Genomic DNA, 20,565 nt, shown 5'->3' on the forward strand with positions numbered 1-20,565 from the left:
GGGGGGGGGGGGACCAGGCCAGTGTGGGGGGGGGACCAGGCCAGTGGGGGGGGGGAGGAGGGGGGACAGAAACAGAAGAGGGAGAGCAAAGTCCGGGAGACAGAGAGAGATTGGAGGGGACGGAAGAAGAGGAGAGAGATACAGGGGGAGAGATTCAAAGAACCAGGATTAGAAACCCAGCAGTGAGATAACAGGTTGAATGACACCGAGATAAAGCTTTGAGGTCAGAAGCACTCTGAATAGAACATCTCCACTGATATGAGAGAGGGAGAGAGAGACAGAGAGACAGAGAGAGACAGAGAAAGACAGAGAGAGAGATAAACAGAGAGAGATAAACAGAGAGAGAGACAGACAGACAGACAGACAGACAGACAGAGAGATAATTGACATCATCCCTGAAAAGCACCTTGACATAGTTTCTTTCCCTGAGAGCATCCAGGAGACTGGACACCCCACTGGTGATGCTGAAGTCTGCAGCAATCTCCAGGTCCTGAGGGGGAGGAGGAGGAGGGGGGAGGTGGGGGGGGACACAAACAGAGGTCAGTCAGTACAGACAACATTCACAGCCTTATCTGTAATAACAGAAGGACACCGCAGCCTCAAACACATGACGTACACAAACACACAGAGGAGAGATCACACACACACACACACAGAGGGGACTGATAACACACACATACCTTGCGGAGCATCTTGGCAAAGCCCAGAGCTTTGGATGCTCTCTCCCTGGCCTCATGGAACAGCTCTTTCAGAGACCTGCTGGTCTCGATGACCGACCGCCTGGACAGGGACGAGACACACACACACGGGCTGCTTCATCTCTTCACTTTCATCACAGGAAGTAGCGCAAAACACGGGAAGTACATCTGTACTCTGGTTGTAGGAGGAGAATCAAATTATTACCCACTACAGAACGACCTAGAGTACCTGGAACCTCCCTCTTTCGCCTTCATCCATCCACCCCTCTCCCCCTCTTCTCCACCCTCTCCCCCTGTTCTCCACCCTCTCCCCCTGTTCTCCACCCTCTCTCCCCCTGTTCTCCACCCCTCTCCCCCTGTTCTCCACCCCTCTCCCCCTGTTCTCCACCCCTCTCTCCCTGTTCTCCACCCTCTCTCCCTGTTCTCCACCCTCTCTCCCTGTTCTCCACCCCTCTCCCCCTGTTCCCCACCCTCTCTCCCCCTGTTCCCCACCCCTCTCTCCCCCTGTTCCCCACCCTCTCCCTACCTGATTTCGTCTGACACGTTGCTCGTCTCGTCCTCTCCGCTGCCCCAGAATTCGTCTCCACTCTTCTGCAGCCCCGCGTCCAGGAACTCTCCTGTAGACTTCAGCAGCATGCCGGCAATGTCGCTGGATACGATAAAGGTAACAATTTGTGATATAATGGATAGGGTCACAGGCTAGGATAGCAGAGTAGTAGGGCAGCAGGGTAACAAGGTGGAAGGGTAACAGTGTACTACAGAGCTACTGACCAGAAGAGCTTGCCGGACTGGGCCTCTCCTCCCCTGATGTAAGGGGTGATGACCTTGGTGAAGTTCCACTCCTCCTCCAGCAGGTTCTTCAGGCTGTGGGACGCCTGGGGCAGCTGCTGCAGCATCTGGATCCAGCTGTGCATGTAGTCAAAGTACACCTGAACACACACACACACACACACACATACATACACACACACAAAGACACAATCACACACAGCAAAGCCCAGATGAGATACTGATATATGTTGCTGTAGCACAGAAGCCTGAACACAAATCAAAAGATTTTTTGACTTGGCCAATCCAGTTCCTGGTTTATAAAATCCAGTTTGTAGAAGAGCCTAGTCTGGGGCTGGAGACTGGTGTTCTGCTTTCTCACCAGGCCTGTTAGGAAAGTGTTCATGAGAGAAGAAACACGCTTACGAGCCAGAGAGCAGTAGCGCATCTCTCTAAGAAAAACCTTCCTCTTACGTTTACCGAGCCAAGCCTGATAAAGCTGTTTGCTGTCAGCTGGCAAGACTGGCCAGGGTTCTGGTCAGGAGGAGGTCAGAGCTGGGGTCAGTGCTGGGGTCAGTGTTGGGGTCAGTGCTGGGGTCAGTGTTGGGGTCAGTGCTGGGGTCAGTGCTGGGGTCAGTGTTGGGGTCAGTGCTGGGGTCAGTGTTGGGGTCAGTGCTGGGGTCAGTGTTGGGGTCAGTGTTGGAGGCTCACCACCAGCATCTTGTGCAGGTCTTCCTCAAACTCATCGATGTTGGCGTTGGTCTGCAGGCCCTGGGCGTCGGTGACCACGCCCCTCAGCATGAACTGGTAATACTGCTTCATCAGCAGACCCCCCTTCAGCACCTCCTTACACTCGCGCACCAGCTACACACACACACACACACACACACACACACAAACACACACAGGCATTAAAGGCAGGGTAGGCAATGGTGTTGAGAAGCACTTTTTCTCATATTTGCCGAAAGTAACTTTACGTCTTGATAGCAACCAATATATATAAAGGTTTGACGGCAATATGAAATAATTCTGACATTTGTGGGCGTCGCAATACTGTAATAAACAGGACTTATCATTAAAGTATACCCTGACTAGTGATTGGACGGGCTACCTGTCTGTCTACCTCCCTACCTGCGCTCACTCTGCCCCTCCACTCAATGCTCGTCACTGTAGTTGTGTGGGAGTGGCTTTGAAGGGAGGATGTGGGATATTTGGGTTTGAATCGTGTCAAAAACAAGCTAAAATAGCGAGCTTCACACAACTTGCCTACCCTGCCTTTAACACACACAAGGATAAACAAGTGGCTGAAGTGAGCTGAAGTATAACCATAATTCAGAGCCTGTGTGTGTGAGCGCCTGTGTGTGTGAGCGAGTGTGTGTGTGAGCGAGTGTGTGTGTGAGCGAGTGTGTGTGTGAGCGAGTGTGTGTGTGAGCGAGTGTGTATGAGCGATTGTGTGTGTGAGCGAGTAAATGTTTACAGCAGACCTGTTTGATGCTGAGCAAAGAGGGTTCCCCGGCGGGCCTCTGTTCCAGACGCAGTTTGAGACACTCGTGGATGACGTTCAGCAGAACTCTGCAGAGAACCAGGAAGGCCGGACGGAACGAGGGCAGGTCCATGTCCAGCAGCTCCCCCCACGACACCTGCAAACCACACACACGGTCACTCAACACGCTTCCATCACTCGACACGCTTCCATCCCTCGACACGCTTCCATCACTCGACACCCTTCCATCACTCGACACCCTTCCACCCCTCGACACGCTTCCACCCCTCGACACGCTTCCACCCCTCGACACGCTTCCACCACCCGACACGCTTCCACCACCCGACACGCTTCCACCCCTCGACACGCTTCCACCCCTCGACACGCTTCCACCCCTCGACACGCTTCCACCCCTCGACACGCTTCCACCCCTCGACACGCTTCCACCCCTCGACACGCTTCCACCCCTCGACACGCTTCCACCCCTCGACACGCTTCCACCCCTCGACACGCTTCCACCCCTCGACACGCTTCCACCCCTCGACATGCTTCCACCCCTCGACACGCTTCCATCACCCGACACGCTTCCATCACCCGACACGCTTCCATCACCCGACACGCTTCCATCACCCGACACGCTTCCACCCCTCGACACGCTTCCACCCCTCGACACGCTTCCATCACTCAACACGCTTCCATCACTCAACACGCTTCCATCACTCAACACGCTTCCATCACTCAACACGCTTCCATCACTCAACACGCTTCCATCACTCGACACGCTTCCATCACTCGACACGCTTCCACCACCCGACACGCTTCCACCCCTTGACACGCTTCCACCTCTCGACACGCTTCCATCACTCAACACGCTTCCATCACTCAACACGCTTCCATCACTCAACACGCTTCCATCACTCAACACGCTTCCATCACTCAACACGCTTCCATCACTCAACACGCTTCCATCACTCAACACGCTTCCATCACTCAACACGCTTCCATCACTCAACACGCATCCACCACCCAACACGCTTCCACCCCTCGACACGCTTCCACCCCTCAATACGCTTCCACCACTCAACACGCTTCCACCACAAGCGGCTAAACGGGAGACTTCAAACTGAACGTACCATCTCTTTGCATGCACTTTTATAAATGTAAAAAGGTGTCATCTTCGAAGAGTTTAGCTCACCTGGTCAGCGTCCAGATCGGGCCGGCCTGGATCCCCACAGGACAGGTGCCTGGAAAGCTCCGGCAGGTAGTCACTGTACAGCATGGGGTCTGGGAAGTCTGCAAACTGGAGGAGGAGAAGGGGACGAGGGCCAGATTGACTTGATTTACCTAAACAAATTTCAACTTCTGTACTCTCAGATTTCAAAGCGTTAAATGACCTCTCCAAATCTAAAATACTCCTAGAAGGAGACATCGTATCTCGCTGCCCCATATCTATCAACATGCCCCAACCTGAGGGAAAGTGAATGACCTAGACACACTACGCACACACGTGTTTAATTGATACTTTGGCAATATTGTTGTTGTTACATTCAAGCCAATAAAACACATTTGAAAAGAATTGAGGAAAAAGGAGGAGAGAAGAGGGGAGGGAGAGGGCAGAGAGATAGAAAGATAGAAAGGGAGGAGAGGAGAAAGAAGATACAGGTTTCAGTGTGCGTTTGCTTTGTGAGTAGATATGCATGTTGTACTACTAGGATGAGTAGATGTCTAAAAGTGTGTGTGACAGAGTCGTCAGCATATGTCCATGACCTGCAGACAGATAGCTGTGAGGTTGAGCCATCTGAACTAGTTCATTATCACCCCCGCCCCTGCCGATGGCAGGAGGGAAACCCTGTTTCACCCACAAAGCATGTCTGAATGACTCAACTGTTGTTACTCAGTTGAGTCATTTTTACTAACTAAATAACAAGCATAATTGTTTTTATTTGCTAAACACTATGCAGTGAGCAGCATGCACATTTTGCACTTTGAAGCCTAATCAAACATTGGTAAAAGCATTATTAGTCAGAATTGCATAACTAGAACGTCAAATCCATAACCTCAAATCTCCCCCTCCCCTCCCCTCCCCTCCCCTCCCCTCCCCTCCCCTCCCCTCCCCTCCCCTCCCCCTCCCCTCACCTCCAGAGCAGGAGTGTGGCTGAGCAGGGCGGCCCTGGCCCGCTGCAGGGATCGGTCCATCAGCTTGTGCAGCCTGAGGATCAGCTTACGCAGGCCCATCTGCTTCAGGGCCTTGTCCACAAACGGCCGGTAGATGGCAGTGGAGCAGTACTGTCCCCCAGCCCCAGCCCCTGCCCCTGCCTCCGCTGCCCCAGCCCCAGCCCCTGCCCCTGCCTCCCCTGCCCCCCGCCCCAGCCTCCTCTGCCCCCAGCCTCCCCAGCAGAGCCTCCCGCTCCTGCCTCCCCCGCCACAGGCAGAAACTCCTCCTCGGACAGCAGGCGGGTGAACTTGGGCGTGAGGCAGGGCGACAGCTCCCCCCCCTCCTCCCCCCGCGTCCCGCTCCTCGCCCTCACTGTCGGCCGTGAAGGTGGCGGTCGAGTCGTTCTCTTCGTCCTCGTCCTCGTCTTGCTCTTCCTCGTTGCCGCGGGAACAGCGGGGCGAGGGGATCTCGAAGACGGGCCAGCCAATCCGGGACAAGTCTCTGAGGCCCAGCACGGTTGCCATGACACGCAGCTTCTGTTGAGGTCCTGGGTGATGTTGAGCCATAGACAGAGAGCCTGCACCCTGCCCTGGAAACACACAGACACACACAAGAGGGTAGGAAGGATGTGTGTGTGTGAGGCTGTGTGTGTGTGTGTGGCTGCTGGTGCACTTCACTAAGCTGTAGTCGGGGGGGGGCAGTGTTTCCATCGCTAGGTTGTGGCGTCCCGCCATAGTTTCATAAAGTTTCAAAACAAAACTTTTTCCCAACGTTAGCTCTAACGAAGTTAGCTGTCAGTCTCCTCGCTGACGTCTAGCTAGCTAGCGTTAGCTCATAGCTAGCTAGCGTTAGCTAATTCTAAATGTTAACGTTGTTATTACGAGCTCTGACACGTTACTATTTTTTGCATCTGAGGAGCTAGCTGGCTCATCATATAACCTTAGGCTGTTACATGTAATCAAGTTAAAGTACCGTTATTGTTTCTATCCTTGATTGGTTTCTATCCCAGATCATGAGCATAGATAAGTAGGCTGTTTTAAAAGAGAGTGAAATCTACCAGGAGCACCAGATGAGAAAGAAACAGTAAGAGGTAGCTAGCTTGCTAGGATAGTTTGATGGCATAGTTTCAGAAGTTGGTGCATGTGGAAAATAATTATATTATTTTTATATTATATATTATTACTTCGTTTATAGGCCATCTAGGTGCAGGCAAACACTGTACATCAGGGTAGAATCCTAATGGCATTATGACTGAGGTTTCTGAGATGTGCGCTTCCTCGATGGATTTAACGTTATAAATGTTCTCTCTGGGAGCATGCCACCGGACCCCCTACGGTCCCAAAGTTCCCCCCACAATCTCACTACATGCTGTGGGAAACACTGGAGGAGGTTAGGGAGGATGGGTGTGTGTGTGTGCGTGGCCCACCTGGAAGTCTCTGGCGGCGTACTTGTCGTAGTCCTTCTGCAGGGCCTGCAGGGAGGGGAACAGGGCCTCCACAGACTCCAGCAGCTCCATGACCCTCTTCACCTGCTGGAAGGCCAGCCGCTGCCTCTGCAGGTGCTCCCGGCAGCCCTGCCCCGGGCCCAGCGGGGCCGCCACATCCAGCGATGGGGACGGGCTGGCGCTGAAGCCCCACGGGTCCACCCCCACGCGGCTGCCCTCCGAGGGGCCCGCGGCCGGAGAGCGGCCCAGCCAGGGTTCACCACCCGGGGAGGGGATGTCCTGACCGCCCCTCTCCGCCGGCCCTGGTTCTTTTGCCCCGGCCTCTGGCTGCGTCCTACAGGGGCTAAGGCTGTGGTAGTCCACCTTGAAGTGCAGCACCTCCCTGATGATGTCGGGGATGGCCTGGCGGGCCGTGTAGAGAAAGAGATCCTGGTCGTGGACCGAGCGGTGGGCGTGCCAGGCCTGCAGCTCCAGCCACACCACCTCGTTGTTCTGGCCCATGAAGGCCGAGTTCTCCAGGCCGCGCTGCTCCTTCTCCTTCTTCTTGGACGACATGGAGGTGAGCTTGAGGAGCAGGCGCAGCGTCTCGAAGAACTTGAGGCGGTCGGCGGGGCAGTCGGAGCGCGACGTCTGGCGGTGGGGCCGGGGGGCCAGGGCGTGGGGCATGCTGACGGGCAGCTTGCCCAGGCTTAGGTAGGGCTTCCTGGGGTCCATGCTGAGGGCTCCGAAGGGGCTGGGCCTGGACAGCGGGTCCAGCATGAAGGAGCCTTCGAAGGTCTTCTTGTCTCTTTCCGTGGAGCGCTGGGTGGAGCGTTTCTTCTTCCCCTGCTTGTAGCTGTGCTCCTCGGGGACCTCGGACGGACGAGGGCTCTCCCTGTCCCGGGACCTCGGGGTCGAGGGGCTGGTGGGGTCTGGCTTGTCTGTTCACACACACACACACACACACAATTGAAAATGACTAAATATATCACGATTTAGCGCACCTAGTACAATAAAAACCAAAGATAAGTGTTTTGTTTTTGTTTGTTTTGACTAAACAAATGCAGTTAGGGGCTGATAAACCCTCCTCTCCAAATCGTGACACATTTTGTATTTTGTTTTGGTAATGCTACTGCAACAGCGCGGTTTCAAAAAAGCTCTCCTCGTGTCTTCCTTCCCTCCTCCTTCTCCGCTCTCCCCCCCTCACCTCCCTTATCCTCCCCTCCCTCTCTCACCCTTGTTGGGGGATCGTCCAGCTGAGCGGCCCTGGCTGTTCCTCTGGTGTTTCCCTGACATGCGCTTCATCTGCCGGGGGGTGCAGGGGGGGGAGTTGCTGTACAGGCCCTCCTCCTCGGCGTCCCAGGACTCGTCCTCCTCTGGGGCACCCCGGGGCCTGGCATCACCGGGGGGGCTCGTCTGTCTGGGGGAGGGGGGGGGGGGAGGTGGAGGTTAGCTACAGCAGTGGTTCTCAAACTGGGGGCCGCCATGCTCTGGACGACTAGCTGTTAGTCAGCAGGAGCGTCTCGGACATGAGGGGAAGGACAGAAGAACTCCACCATAGAATGAGGATATGGTGTGGGGATGTTTTCCAGTTCCAGAAGGCTGGGGCTCGTGAGGCGCTCAGGCAGGCCAGGAGGGCCCTGGGGGGGTTATCTCCGAGGCTTCAGCTATACTGCTGGGCTGTGGGCTTCAGCTATACTGCTGGGCTGTGGGCTTCAGCTATACTGCTGGGCTGTGGGCTTCAGCTATACTGCTGGGCTGTGGGCTTCAGCTATACTGCTGGGCTGTGGGCTTCAGCTATACTGCTGGGCTGTGGGCTTCAGCTATACTGCTGGGCTGTGGGCTTCAGCTATACTGCTGGGCTGTGGGCTTCAGCTATACTGCTGGGCTGTGGGCTTCAGCTATACTGCTGGGCTGTGGGCTTCAGCTATACTGCTGGGCTGTGGGCTTCAGCTATACTGCTGGGCTGTGGGCTTCAGCTATACTGCTGGGCTGTGGGCTTCTGGAAAGCCCTCTGTCACCACGCTTAGAAAAGGCAAACAACAGTTAAGTAACGCTGAAGTGTGAGTTCTTAGCGAGTCCCGGGCCGGCTGAGAGAGTTTGGGCTTTTAGACGAAAGGACAGGGGTTCTGGATGTATAACACAAGACAAAACAAGATCATCATCGCAAACCACAATGCAGCACAATAATCATTTGATATTTTTGTATGTTTTAGTAATTGTTGGATGTCAATATTGTGAATTTCCCGCCCAGCCTTCATCTACCGGAGTCTGTCTGCTACACTCTCAGCTACGTGTGATTTGATTATCAAGATAAAACGATTATTGTGCCGCATTCTGTTTCACAATGATGCTGATGTGTCAATGAGTCATCGGCGTTAAATAATCGCAAATACGAAACAAAATATGAACAATATTTATATAACAAAATATTAACAATAATTGTGTCAGTATTCATAATAATTGTGTCTCCCTTCAGGAGGTCATACCACAGGTCAGCAGCCATACGGAAGCACCACAGAGCGGCAGGTCAAAGGTCACGCCCCAGGGCTCTCTAACCTACGACCCCGGGCAGTAAGAGCTCATTATGCAGGATGTCTGCTGACAACGTCACAGTCTCTGCAGCTGCTGACTACAGTTCTGTACAGCGCACCAGCAGACACACGTGCACGCACACACACAAACCTACAAACACACACACACCCACGTGCGCACACACACACACACACACATGGACAAACACACACACGCAAATGTGCACGCACACGCACAAACACACATGCACACGTGCAAACACACCCACAATATACCCATGCTAAAATGATCTCAACCCATTTAGACCTGAACCCTCATTGGTGTGTGTGAATAAGAGCTAACAGTCAGGCTGGAGGATGATAGATATGAAAATAGATCTGGCGAGAGGTGAGATAGCAGCGACAGCAAGTCACTGGCCTCTATTCAGAGAGAGAGAGTGACTGTGGGTGACCTGGCCTCTATTCAGAGAGAGAGAGAGTGACTGTGGGTGACCTGGCCTCTATTCAGAGAGAGAATCAGAGAGAAGGGGGGTAGAGAGTGAGATCTGTTGATTTTGTCTTTACTGGGCAGTCAGAACGGCCAGGTAGCAGCTACACCACCCTGGACATTTAGAAAACTGAAATCACACTGGTGCAGGACTCAGGAGAGAGATACAGAGAGAGAAGATGGACAGACAGAACGAGGGTAGAGAAAGAGAGGGGGGGGACGACGACGACAAAGAGAGAGCAGAAACCAAGCTGTTGAAACACTTCCTTCAGAGTAAAAGGCGACCAGAACACAAAGCAGCAGAGACGGCTGCGACCACGCCTCTCCAGGTTGCGCTCTTTGTTCCTATAAGCTGCTCGGAGGAGAGTTTAACAGGATTAGAGGAGGAGGGGCTGACCTGTCCGTGAAAACAAAGGAGGAAGAGGGGAGAGAGGAAAAGAGGATAGCGCGAGAGAATGGAGTGTATGTGTGTGCGTGTGTGTGAGGTCAGGGTGGGGGTGTGTGTGAGGGTGAGAGAAAGAAGTGTGTGTGTGGGGGGGAGGGAGGGCAGGGTGGAGGGTGTGTGGGAGGTCAGGCTGGGGGTGTGTGTGAGGGTGAGAGAAAGGAGTCTGTGTATGTGTGTGGGGGGGGGGGGGAAGGGCAGGGTGGAGGGGGTACTTAATATCTTCATCCCTCCATCAATCAAGTGAAAGACATTCCACCACGTGTGTCTGTCTGCTGGTGTACAAGTGTGTGAGGATGTGTGAAATTGCCACCTTTTTGGTCTCATATCCTCCCAAACAGAGGTTTGAGAGCATTTGTGCGAATGCAAATAGGTCTTATGGTGTAACCTGTTTTAATTTCTTTACAAAACGCTTGCTAATGAACCTACTGCACAGTGTGTGCCTGCTGTGAGCTGATACCGTGACCACTCCACCGTTCTATCCAACGTTCCATGACCAATTAAACTTCATTTTTATGTTCTAAATTTGAATGCAGATTTTTGATTAATTAATATTAGCCGTCAGTCACTCCTAGTCACTGCGCTGGGTTGTCAGGTGACGAAGAGCTAACCAGCGCTCAAAATAAATCCAGGGCTCTCAAGGCTCACGCATTAGCCCAGAGACTCGCGCATTTCAACCATTCAACCATTTCTCACGCGACACCTTGTATTTCTCACACTGAAAAGTAAGGGATAACCTGTCCCGCTGTATACAGTTAATGGACGAGGCGCAGGCATACAGAGGAAATGTATATCTGCCGAGTTGAGAGCTTACTCGAGTTATACAACTAGTCAGAAACAACCCCCCCCCCCCTGAACCCTTTAAATCTATAACATAAACATGGTAGTTGTGGTGCTCCTACATTTCTGCTGTGCCAGAGCCACCAAGTAACTGTTCATTTCAAGCCCTATGATTGTTTGTGTATAAGTGTGTGAACGTGTGTAAAAGTGTGCAAGTGTGTGGACAAGTGTGTGTGTGTGTGTGTGAGAATGTGTACACTTGTACAAACAAGTGTGCATGAGTGTGTGTGTGTGTGAACCAGTGTGTGTGTATGAACCTGTGTGTGTGTGTGTGTGTGAACCTGTGTGTGTGAACCAGTGTGTGTGTGTGGGTGTGTGAACCTGTGTGTGCGTGTGTAGGAGTGTGTGTGATCTATCTGCATTACTAGATCACTTTCACGAGGAGCCTTAATCCCCCCTCCCCCTGTCGCATTTCACTGGAGACAATGAGCACGAGCATCTACTGCCCATCTGCCCTGACCCCCCCCCCACCGTCACTGACAGTCACTCATCTCCTAAAGCACACATGCACACACTCCACCCACTTACACAAACAGACCACACAATGCCGCCTCCCCGCCGTGCACACACACACCCTAAAGCGCACACACACACACACACACCCTAAAGCACACACACACACACACAACTTAAAGCACACACACACACACACCCTAAAGCACACACACACACACACACCCTAAAGCACACACACACACACACACACCCTAAAGCACACACACACACACACCCTAAAGCACACACACACACACACACACACACACCCTAAAGCACACACACACACCCTAAAGCACACACACACTCACTCTCTGTCTCTCTCCCCTGGGACCCACTTTGGAGCTACAGACACCTGCTGCTGTTGGGCTGGAGACACAGAAGACTCCAGATGCTGCAGCTACAACATCACAATGTAGAGAGAGGAGGGGGAGCAGGAGAGGGAGGAGGAGGAGGAGGAGGGGGAGCAGGAGAGGGAGGGAGGAGGAGGAGAGGGAGGAGCAGGAGAGGGAGGAGGAGGAGGAGGAGAGGAAGGAGGGGGAGCAGGAGAGGGAGGAGGAGGAGGAGGAGGGGGAGCAGGAGAGGGAGGGAGGAGGAGGAGCAGGAGGAGGAGGAGAGGGAGGAGCAGGAGAGGGAGGAGGAGGAGGAGGAGGAGGGGGAGCAGGAGAGGGAGGGAGGAGGAGGAGGAGAGGGAGGAGGGGGAGCAGGAGAGGGAGGAGGGGGAGCAGGAGAGGGAGGAGGAGGAGGAGGGGGAACAGGAGAGGGAGGAGGAGGAGGAGAGGGAGGAGCAGGAGAGGGAGGAGGGGGAGCAGGAGAGGGAGGAGGGGGAGCAGGAGAGGGAGGAGGGGGAGCAGGAGAGGGAGGAGGAGGAGGAGGGGGAGCAGGAGAGGGAGGAGGAGGAGGAGAGGGAGGAGGAGGAGGAAGAGAGGAGGGGGAGGGGGAGCAGGAGGAGGAGAGGGAGGAGGAGGAGGAGGAGAGGGAGGAGGAGGAGAGAGAGGAGAGAGAGGAGGGGGAGCAGGAGAGGGAGGAGGAGGAGGAGGGGGAGCAGGAGGAGGAGGGGGAGGAGAAGATGAGAGGAGGAGCGGAGATGAGGGAGGATCAGATGGAAGAGAGGAGAGGGAAAGAGAAGAGGAGGAAGATGAGAAGAGGAGCAGGAGGAGAAGGAGAGCGAAGGAGGAAAGAAGGAGGAGAGGGTTGATCAGAGGGAAAAGGGGAGACGGAGACGATGAGAGGAGAAGGAAGGAGGGAGAGGGAGGGTCAGGAAGGAGGATCAGGAGGAGAGGGATAAGGAAAGGAGGATGAGCAAGAAGAGAGAGAGCTTCAGGAGGAGAGGACAGGAAGGAGGATCACCATGTGTAGAGAGGAGGAGGAGCTGTACTTCACCACCACCAAGCATTAAGGAGGAGGGCACATCCCTGCCGGTTCCCTAATGAAGTGACCAACTTCTACAGAGAACAACAGGGGTCTTTTGAGCACGCTGGTGTCATCGCAAGAACAAGTCGCACAAGTCCGCTTTGTGTGGCACCGGCGGACGCTACACTGGCAGAATGAAACTGCTTCTGATTGGGTCAGTCAGCCTCCATCTAAGAGGGTTGCTAGTGTAGGTCGGTTTACGTCAGAGTCATCAGCCTTAACCAGTAGTAGCCATATCGTTTGGCATAATAGACAACGTAGCTCGACGCAAACTATTCCTCTCTTGTTTTGTTGCTGTGGTGGAGCATGCGAGGGTGTGTGTGTGTGCGTGTGCAGTACATGGGGTGTGGCCCTGGGCACAGTGAGGTGACTCAATCACTCAGGAATGGGACCGGAACCAGTGACATCATCACACTGCCCACTGTTTGTTTGGTTGCTATGAGACGCTTCTGCGAAGCTCTGCTGGGCCCAAGGACAGTACAGGACACAGACACACCTTCTCAACTGACTGCCAATGAGAACCTCATGCCTGCGTGAGCTCGGGGGTCAGGTGGCTGAGCGTTTAGGGAATCGGGCTATCAATCAGAAAGTTGCCGGTTCGATTCCCGGCCGTGCCAAATGACGTTGCGTCCTTGGGCAAGGCACTTCACCCTACTTGCCTTGAATGTCCCTGTACTTGCTGTCAGTCGCTCTGGACAAGGACGTCGGCTAAATGACTAATTGTAAACATGTAAACCATGAGTAGGCCATGTTCACCTCCCTCCCCCCACCTCACTTCCCCCTCCCCCTCTGTCACCCTTCACACATCCCTGCTGCCTCCCCCTCCCCTCCCCGGGCTGACACCAGTTGAATTGCCCCTGCAGATGGCGTCTGGCTTCTCTCAATGGCTCATCTGACAGCCAACCAGCTCAGCAGTCCGAGCCGCAGGGCTGCTGTGGCCCCTCCCCCTCAGACAGGCGCTCTGAAGGGTCATAACCAGCCAGTGGGCCGGAAGACAGAGGGGCCGGGGGCGACCTTTGAACCCCCAGCCATCAGATCCATTGTGCCAGGCAGGAGCATTGTGAGGGAGGGTTGGGGAAGGGTGCACGGGGGAGGGGGGGGCACGTGGCCGGGGGGGGGGGCAGAGCTGAATGGCTGGTCACAGCTGCCGAGTGACACGGGGCTACACCACAGGAGCGTACGAGGAGGGGAGGGGGAGGAAGACAAGTTGGCAGAAACTCTTTTTGTCAGGGGATGGGGGGGGTGGGGGGGGCTTTCCGAGCTAAATGAGTCATCCATGGTTCCCAAACCCGTTTATGAGAAAGCTGTGTTGTGTACCTGAGAGGGGAGGGAAGGGGGGGGGGGGATTCCGATAGCAGTTGCTAAAAGGAAATATGTTGCACAGTCGCTTGACACTTCAGTCAACAAGCTAACCACGGGCAAACAGAAAAGGGAGGAATATGCAGCCGGAAGCAAATTCAGCCACTCAGAATTTCCCAGAAGTGCAGAATAATAACCCAGAGGCCTGTTTGTCAGTTGAAGCCTGTTTGAAACCTGTCTGTGATGGGAATGACCACATGTCCTCGACCCTCAGCAAGGATGACAGCAAAGATCAAACAATCAATGTGGGAAAGAACGTTTATCGATTTATATTGATTTATATTTACAATGATGTATTTTATGAAATATATTTTACATCGATCAAAGACCAGTTCCAAGCAACATAATCCAATCCATAATAATCATAATTCCAATCCTTCCAGAAACTGAGCTGTATCCTCATTAAAAACATCATCAATATTGTGATTTGCTCCAGTGGCATTGGGGGCGGAGACTGAACAGACATCGATCATTTCAGAAACTGGGGCAGAGTTTATTCTAGGTCATAGATGTAGCAGCTATCTAGCAAGCTGTGGCTTCAACAGCAGTTATGTATGGAAACAATAACAACATTGAACAAAATGCAGATCAAGTTATGCAGAGAAAAGCTGTGATAACTCAGCTACTAGTACAACGTCCCCTCACCTCACATTTAAATACAAAATGCCGAGCAAAAACACAGACAGACATGTCTTTTATGAGGTTCAGTAGTCTACTGTTCAGAAAATACTGTAGTTAAACTGAGATTTAAATACAATATCCAAAGCATCCAGGGTGCCTGTACTGCTCTGTGCTGCAGGGTGTCTGTACTGCAGGGTGTCTGAACTGCTCTGTGCTGCAGGGTGTCTGTACTGCTCTGTGCTGCAGGGTGTCTGTACTGCACGGTGTCTGTGCTGCTCTGTACTGCAGGGTGTCTGTACTGCAGTGCGTCTGTACTGCAGTGCGTCTGTACTGCTCTGTGCTGCAGGGGTCTGTGCTGCAGGGTGTCTGGGCTGCAGTGTGTCTGTACTGCAGGGTGTCTATACTACTCTGTGCTGCAGTGTGTCTGTGCTGCTCTGTACTGCAGGGTGTCTGTACTGCAGTATGTCTGTGCTGCAGGGTGTCTGTACTGCTCTGTGCTGCAGGGTGTCTGCTGCAGGGTGTCTGCGCTGCAGGGTGTCTGCTGCAGGGTGTCTAAGCTGCAGGGTGTCTGCTGCAGGGTGTCTGTACTGCAGGGTGTCTGTACTGCAGGGTGTCTGTACTGCAGGGTGCCTGTACTGCTCTGTGCTGCAGGGTGACCCAGTGTTTGTGCTACTCCTCATGACCCTGCAGGGTGAGGGAGCAGCTCTACTCCTCATGACCCTGCAGGGTGAGGGAGCAGCTCTACTCCTCATGACCCTGCAGGGTGAGGGAGCAGCTCTACTCCTCATGACCCTGCAGGGTGAGGGAGCAGCTCTACTCCTCATGACCCTGCAGGGTGAGGGAGCAGCTCTACTCCTCATGACCCTGCAGGGTGAGGGAGCAGCTCTCCTCCTCATGACCCTGCAGGGTGAGGGAGCAGCTCTCCTCCTCATGACCCTGCAGGGTGAGGGAGCAGCTCTCCTCCTCATGACCCTGCAGGGTGAGGGAGCAGCTCTCCTCCTCATGACCCTGCAGGGTGAGGGAGCAGCTCTCCTCCTCATGACCCTGCAGGGTGAGGGAGCAGCTCTCCTCCTCATGACCCTGCAGGGTGAGGGAGCAGCTCTCCTCCTCATGACCCTGCAGGGTGAGGGAGCAGCTCTCCTCCTCATGACCCTGCAGGGTGAGGGAGCAGCTCTCCTCCTCATGACCCTGCAGGGTGAGGGAGCAGCTCTCCTCCTCATGACCCTGCAGGGTGAGGGAGCAGCTCTACTCCTCATGACCCTGCAGGGTGAGGGAGCAGCTCTACTCCTCATGACCCTGCAGGGTGAGGGAGCAGCTCTACTCCTCATGACCCTGCAGGGTGAGGGAGCAGCTCTACTCCTCATGACCCTGCAGGGTGAGGGAGCAGCTCTACTCCTCATGACCCTGCAGGGTGAGGGAGCAGCTCTACTCCTCATGACCCTGCAGGGTGAGGGAGCAGCTCTACTCCTCATGACCCTGCAGGGTGAGGGAGCAGCTCTACTCCTCATGACCCTGCAGGGTGAGGGAGCAGCTCTACTCCTCATGACCCTGCAGGGTGAGGGAGCAGCTCTACTCCTCATGACCCTGCAGGGTGAGGGAGCAGCTCTACTCCTCATGACCCTGCAGGGTGAGGGAGCAGCTCTACTCCTCATGACCCTGCAGGGTGAGGGAGCAGCTCTACTCCTCATGACCCTGCAGGGTGAGGGAGCAGCTCTACTCCTCATGACCCTGCAGGGTGAGGGAGCAGCTCTACTCCTCATGACCCTGCAGGGTGAGGGAGCAGCTCTACTCCTCATGACCCTGCAGGGTGAGGGAGCAGCTCTACTCCTCATGACCCTGCAGGGTGAGGGAGCAGCTCTACTCCTCATGACCCTGCAGGGTGAGGGAGCAGCTCTACTCCTCATGACCCTGCAGGGTGAGGGAGCAGCTCTACTCCTCATGACCCTGCAGGGTGAGGGAGCAGCTCTACTCCTCATGACCCTGCAGGGTGAGGGAGCAGCTCTACTCCTCATGACCCTGCAGGGTGAGGGAGCAGCTCTACTCCTCATGACCCTGCAGGGTGAGGGAGCAGCTCTACTCCTCATGACCCTGCAGGGTGAGGGAGCAGCTCTACTCCTCATGACCCTGCAGGGTGAGGGAGCCTGCTGCTCCAGGGAGTGTGTGCCAGTCTGTCTGCCCTGGAACAGTGTAAACAGACAATAATAATGGACTGTGCAGCCATATACCACTTCCTTCCAACAGTATATGCACACAATCCAAATGAAGGTGCAGTCGTTACTCTCTCTCTCAGAGAGGGGTGGAAGGATATATATTCAGGAAGTGTTGCCAGGATTCCCGAGTGTCAGGGCATTAACGAGTTCTAGAACATCTAGCCACAGATGGCTTTTACAACCAGAATCCATCAGATCTCCTGCACACCACACAGGAAGTCGCACGGATCTGCTTCACACCACACAGGAAGTCCCGGCATCAGCAGTGTGGGAGTCTGCTAGAGGAACAACCAGGCCCCAGACTGAGGCCAGAGGCTGAGACCAGAGGCTGAGGCCCCAGACTGAAGCCCCAGACTGAGGCCAGAGGCTGAGGCCCCAGACTGAAGCCCCAGACTGAGGCCAGAGGCTGAGGCCAGAGGCTGAGGCCCCAGACTGAGGCCAGAGGCTGAGGCCAGAGGCTGAGGCCCCAGACTGAGGCCAGAGGCTGAGGCCAGAGGCTGAGGCCTCAATCTGAGGCCAGAGGCTGACAGACAGACAGACAGCCTAAAACGCGGCTCACAACAGATCTCTGTGTGTCCGTCTCCTGCAGACATGAATACAGTGTGCTGTTCCACAACTGAGACATTCTGTACAGATGTGACCTGAACTTGGAAGAGCTTTGCACAATCATTTGCGTTGTTGTGTCTCCCTGCTTCCTGCAAAAGTACTTGGGAGGGGGAAGAAGGGGTGGTAGGTGGTCGGAATGCCATTCGACATCACGTAATTCTGCACTCAGTATTCTGCCTCAGTCTTCTACGTTTTCCTGCAGAACCGTGTGTGGAAGCACCCAGTGAGTTCCTGTATCTGAGCAAGGGGGTCCTCCAGTAAACTGACTCCACTGTCTGCTGGGGATCTTGCAGGCAAACTGTAATAATCTCACTGCTTCCTGGAATAACATGCACTCGACTGCAGCTCTTAGCTACCAGTGCCAATATATCCTATTGCATACTATTGCATAAGACCAACTATGCTAAGCATGGTGTAGTAAAAAGAAAATCTCCGATCAGAGAGTAATGCGGACGGCGGATGGATTGGATTAATCCAAACTGACTTTAGTCGAACCATGAAAACATGACGGGGGAAGGGGGGGACTCGCGGGAGACAAAACATTGGATTCCAGAAAATCTGTCGCCACGAGTCAGGGGCAAACAAGCGCAATGACGTCGTTAGGGTCAAGAAAGAAGCGAGTGGCGTCAACATAGAATAACAAGCATTCCACAACAACATAATAAATGAACTGCGCAAAACAAACACGAATGAAAACAATTGTGCAAATACAAATAAATAGTAAAGTTATTATTCAACAGGTGAGAATCCAGAAATACAGCAAACGGTACTTGCTAAACATAACAAAAACACAGGACACACCTTTACACAACTGGCCCACTTCTTAGATGGCAAATGACACATTACACGATTAAAAGTTAGCAAACCTACACGCAGGAGTACACACGTGAACAGGCCAGATGGATATCTTTGACAAAGGGCTGACTTGACTGCTCCGGCCGCTCCGATGTCAGCTAAGCACATTTGCGGTGTTTACATGAACAATCACAGCCTGCACGAAATTCGAGTAGCCACTACATTTCTGCCTTTGTACACCAACACATTTCAATCAGACAGTATAGTCGCAAAATAACCAGTGTGAGTGTATCCAGAACCTATCTGCAACTTATTATGCCTAGAAATGCCAAAAAGATGTTTAATTATAATAAAATAAACACATGCATTCTACAGGGGCAATATCAATGCTTAACAACCTACGGAGCTCTTATGGATAGAAGTATGTAGCTAGCTAGGAAATCAATTATTATGACACTTCGGAAAACTGCAGACAATAACTCGATGAAGCGCCCGACTATTCATTTGGCTGGCTGTAGCTAGCTAACGTTGGCTAGCTAGCCGTACACGGATAGCTTTTTCACGTTGTGCAGACTTGGACAAGTTATAAAAATTACCTCTTTCACACGGCAGGCATTTCCTCCAATAGTCCAAAACTGAATAACTATTAGAAAATCTGTACAGACTTGCGTTTATAAGACGCAAATTATCTCATAAAAGTTTGCAACTTCAACGCTGCAAATTTACAAGAACTGCAACTGCACGCGGACCACTTTGTGACAGGAAGATGACAGCCAGAGTTGCGCAGGCGCGCCCATTGGCCCACTTCATTTGTCACATTGAGCTCATAATGTGGCAAGCGCGAGATCCCGGCTGTGTAGTTCTCAATATTCCTCAAACTATCCTTTCGCATACCTGCTAGGATCGTCGTTAGGGTCCGGGGGTTCCATTGCAGGGGGAGGGCTCCTCAGTTCTACACGTGCATGGGCTCATCCATGTCCCGACAAATGTAGTAGCTGTTTGCACGTTTGCTGTTTGCAAAGGCGTCAAATTGGCGTCTTTTTAAAGCACTTTTTTTATCCACCCGCAGAGTTAGGACTCGCCCGTTTGCGCGCTGTCGCCATCAGAAAAGCTTTTCTACGGCAACTCGTACAGTACATTACAAGTTACGACACTGGCGATGATCTTCGTGCTAGGCCGTTTTTTTTCGTTCTCACTGTCCTCGATTCTCTTGCCTGTTTTATGTAAACATAATTATTCAGTTGGATATTCACCATATAGTTTAGCCTACATAAAAAATCATAGATTTTTTTTACGTGCAGTTACAATAAGGGCACAATTTATACACCGTGTAAAATAGTAGGCCTACTTACATACTTTTGAACGTTGACATGATATGGTAACATTAATATGATGCTTTTTCAAGCCTCACATTCTCAATCCGTGAAGCCAGAACATAACCGTTCTAGTTTTCATTTTATATCGATGTGCATTAAGTCTTTCTAGTAGATAGGAGTCTGACATTACACTTAAATATACAGGTACGATACAGGTTTTTTTGTAGTAAAAGAAACTCAGTCGTGTCCCCTATAAACATGTTGTGTAAGCTAAGGAGGCCCTCTGAAAGTTATTTAGCAACACAGACAGCTCAGTGCCAGTGGAACAAACATTTATAATGTTTGGAGCTGTCGGCTACTTTTGAGCCAATTATATTCCAACAATTCTTCTTCCAGCCAATCGCCTTTGGCGAGGCGGGCCTCTCCGACGATTTTGACAATAATTTGTGGCTGTGTTTCTCATGTTTGGAAGTATTTTATGACGTTACCTACTGGAGCTCCAAGCCATCTGCAGCATCAATGACAAGCGAAAACTGAATAGTTTTTTTTTTTTGAAACCCTATTCAACTGGGCATATGTTTTTGACATGAAAGTGACAGAGCAAATATATAAAGACAGCGAGGAGGTGAGGGGGCAGAGAACGAGATGGTGAGAGGACATGTATTTACGCGACTTGTAGTCCCATAATAGTCATATAATATAATATACTGTATACAGTGACTATTATATACAGTGTATACGTTACCCGTTACCAAAAGGTGTTCTTCATGTCTTGCGGTTTTAAACACCCATCCTCCCGCAATTGAAATGACATAGTAACCGACTTGTACCTCTGACACTTCAACAAAGTTTTCTGTCTCTTTTTTAGATCATTTGACCCACCTGTCTCTCATTTGACTCATCATTTGCCTGAATAAGGG

The 20,565-nt window shown here is 52.7% G+C and overlaps 1 protein-coding gene across 1 annotated transcript in view; it reads right to left on the reverse strand.

The window, feature by feature from the left end:
- The window catches only part of map3k4 (mitogen-activated protein kinase kinase kinase 4), a 33,887-nt gene extending 14,369 nt beyond the window's left edge, over nt 1-19,518 (reverse strand). Inside the window, 14 exon segments of the mRNA XM_047029154.1 lie at nt 407-490; nt 681-780; nt 1,225-1,347; nt 1,470-1,627; nt 2,178-2,330; nt 2,951-3,106; nt 4,145-4,249; nt 5,086-5,255; nt 5,351-5,454; nt 5,456-5,642; nt 5,645-5,693; nt 6,531-7,468; nt 7,763-7,947; nt 19,224-19,518. Coding sequence (XP_046885110.1) covers nt 407-490; nt 681-780; nt 1,225-1,347; nt 1,470-1,627; nt 2,178-2,330; nt 2,951-3,106; nt 4,145-4,249; nt 5,086-5,255; nt 5,351-5,454; nt 5,456-5,642; nt 5,645-5,693; nt 6,531-7,468; nt 7,763-7,947; nt 19,224-19,258 — 2,547 coding nt within the window. The 5' untranslated portion in view covers nt 19,259-19,518.
- Nucleotides 19,519-20,565: the final 1,047 nt, after the last annotated feature.

The sequence above is a fragment of the Hypomesus transpacificus genome, chromosome 11 (genome assembly GCF_021917145.1).
Source record: "Hypomesus transpacificus isolate Combined female chromosome 11, fHypTra1, whole genome shotgun sequence".
Taxonomy (NCBI): Eukaryota; Metazoa; Chordata; class Actinopteri; order Osmeriformes; family Osmeridae; genus Hypomesus; species Hypomesus transpacificus.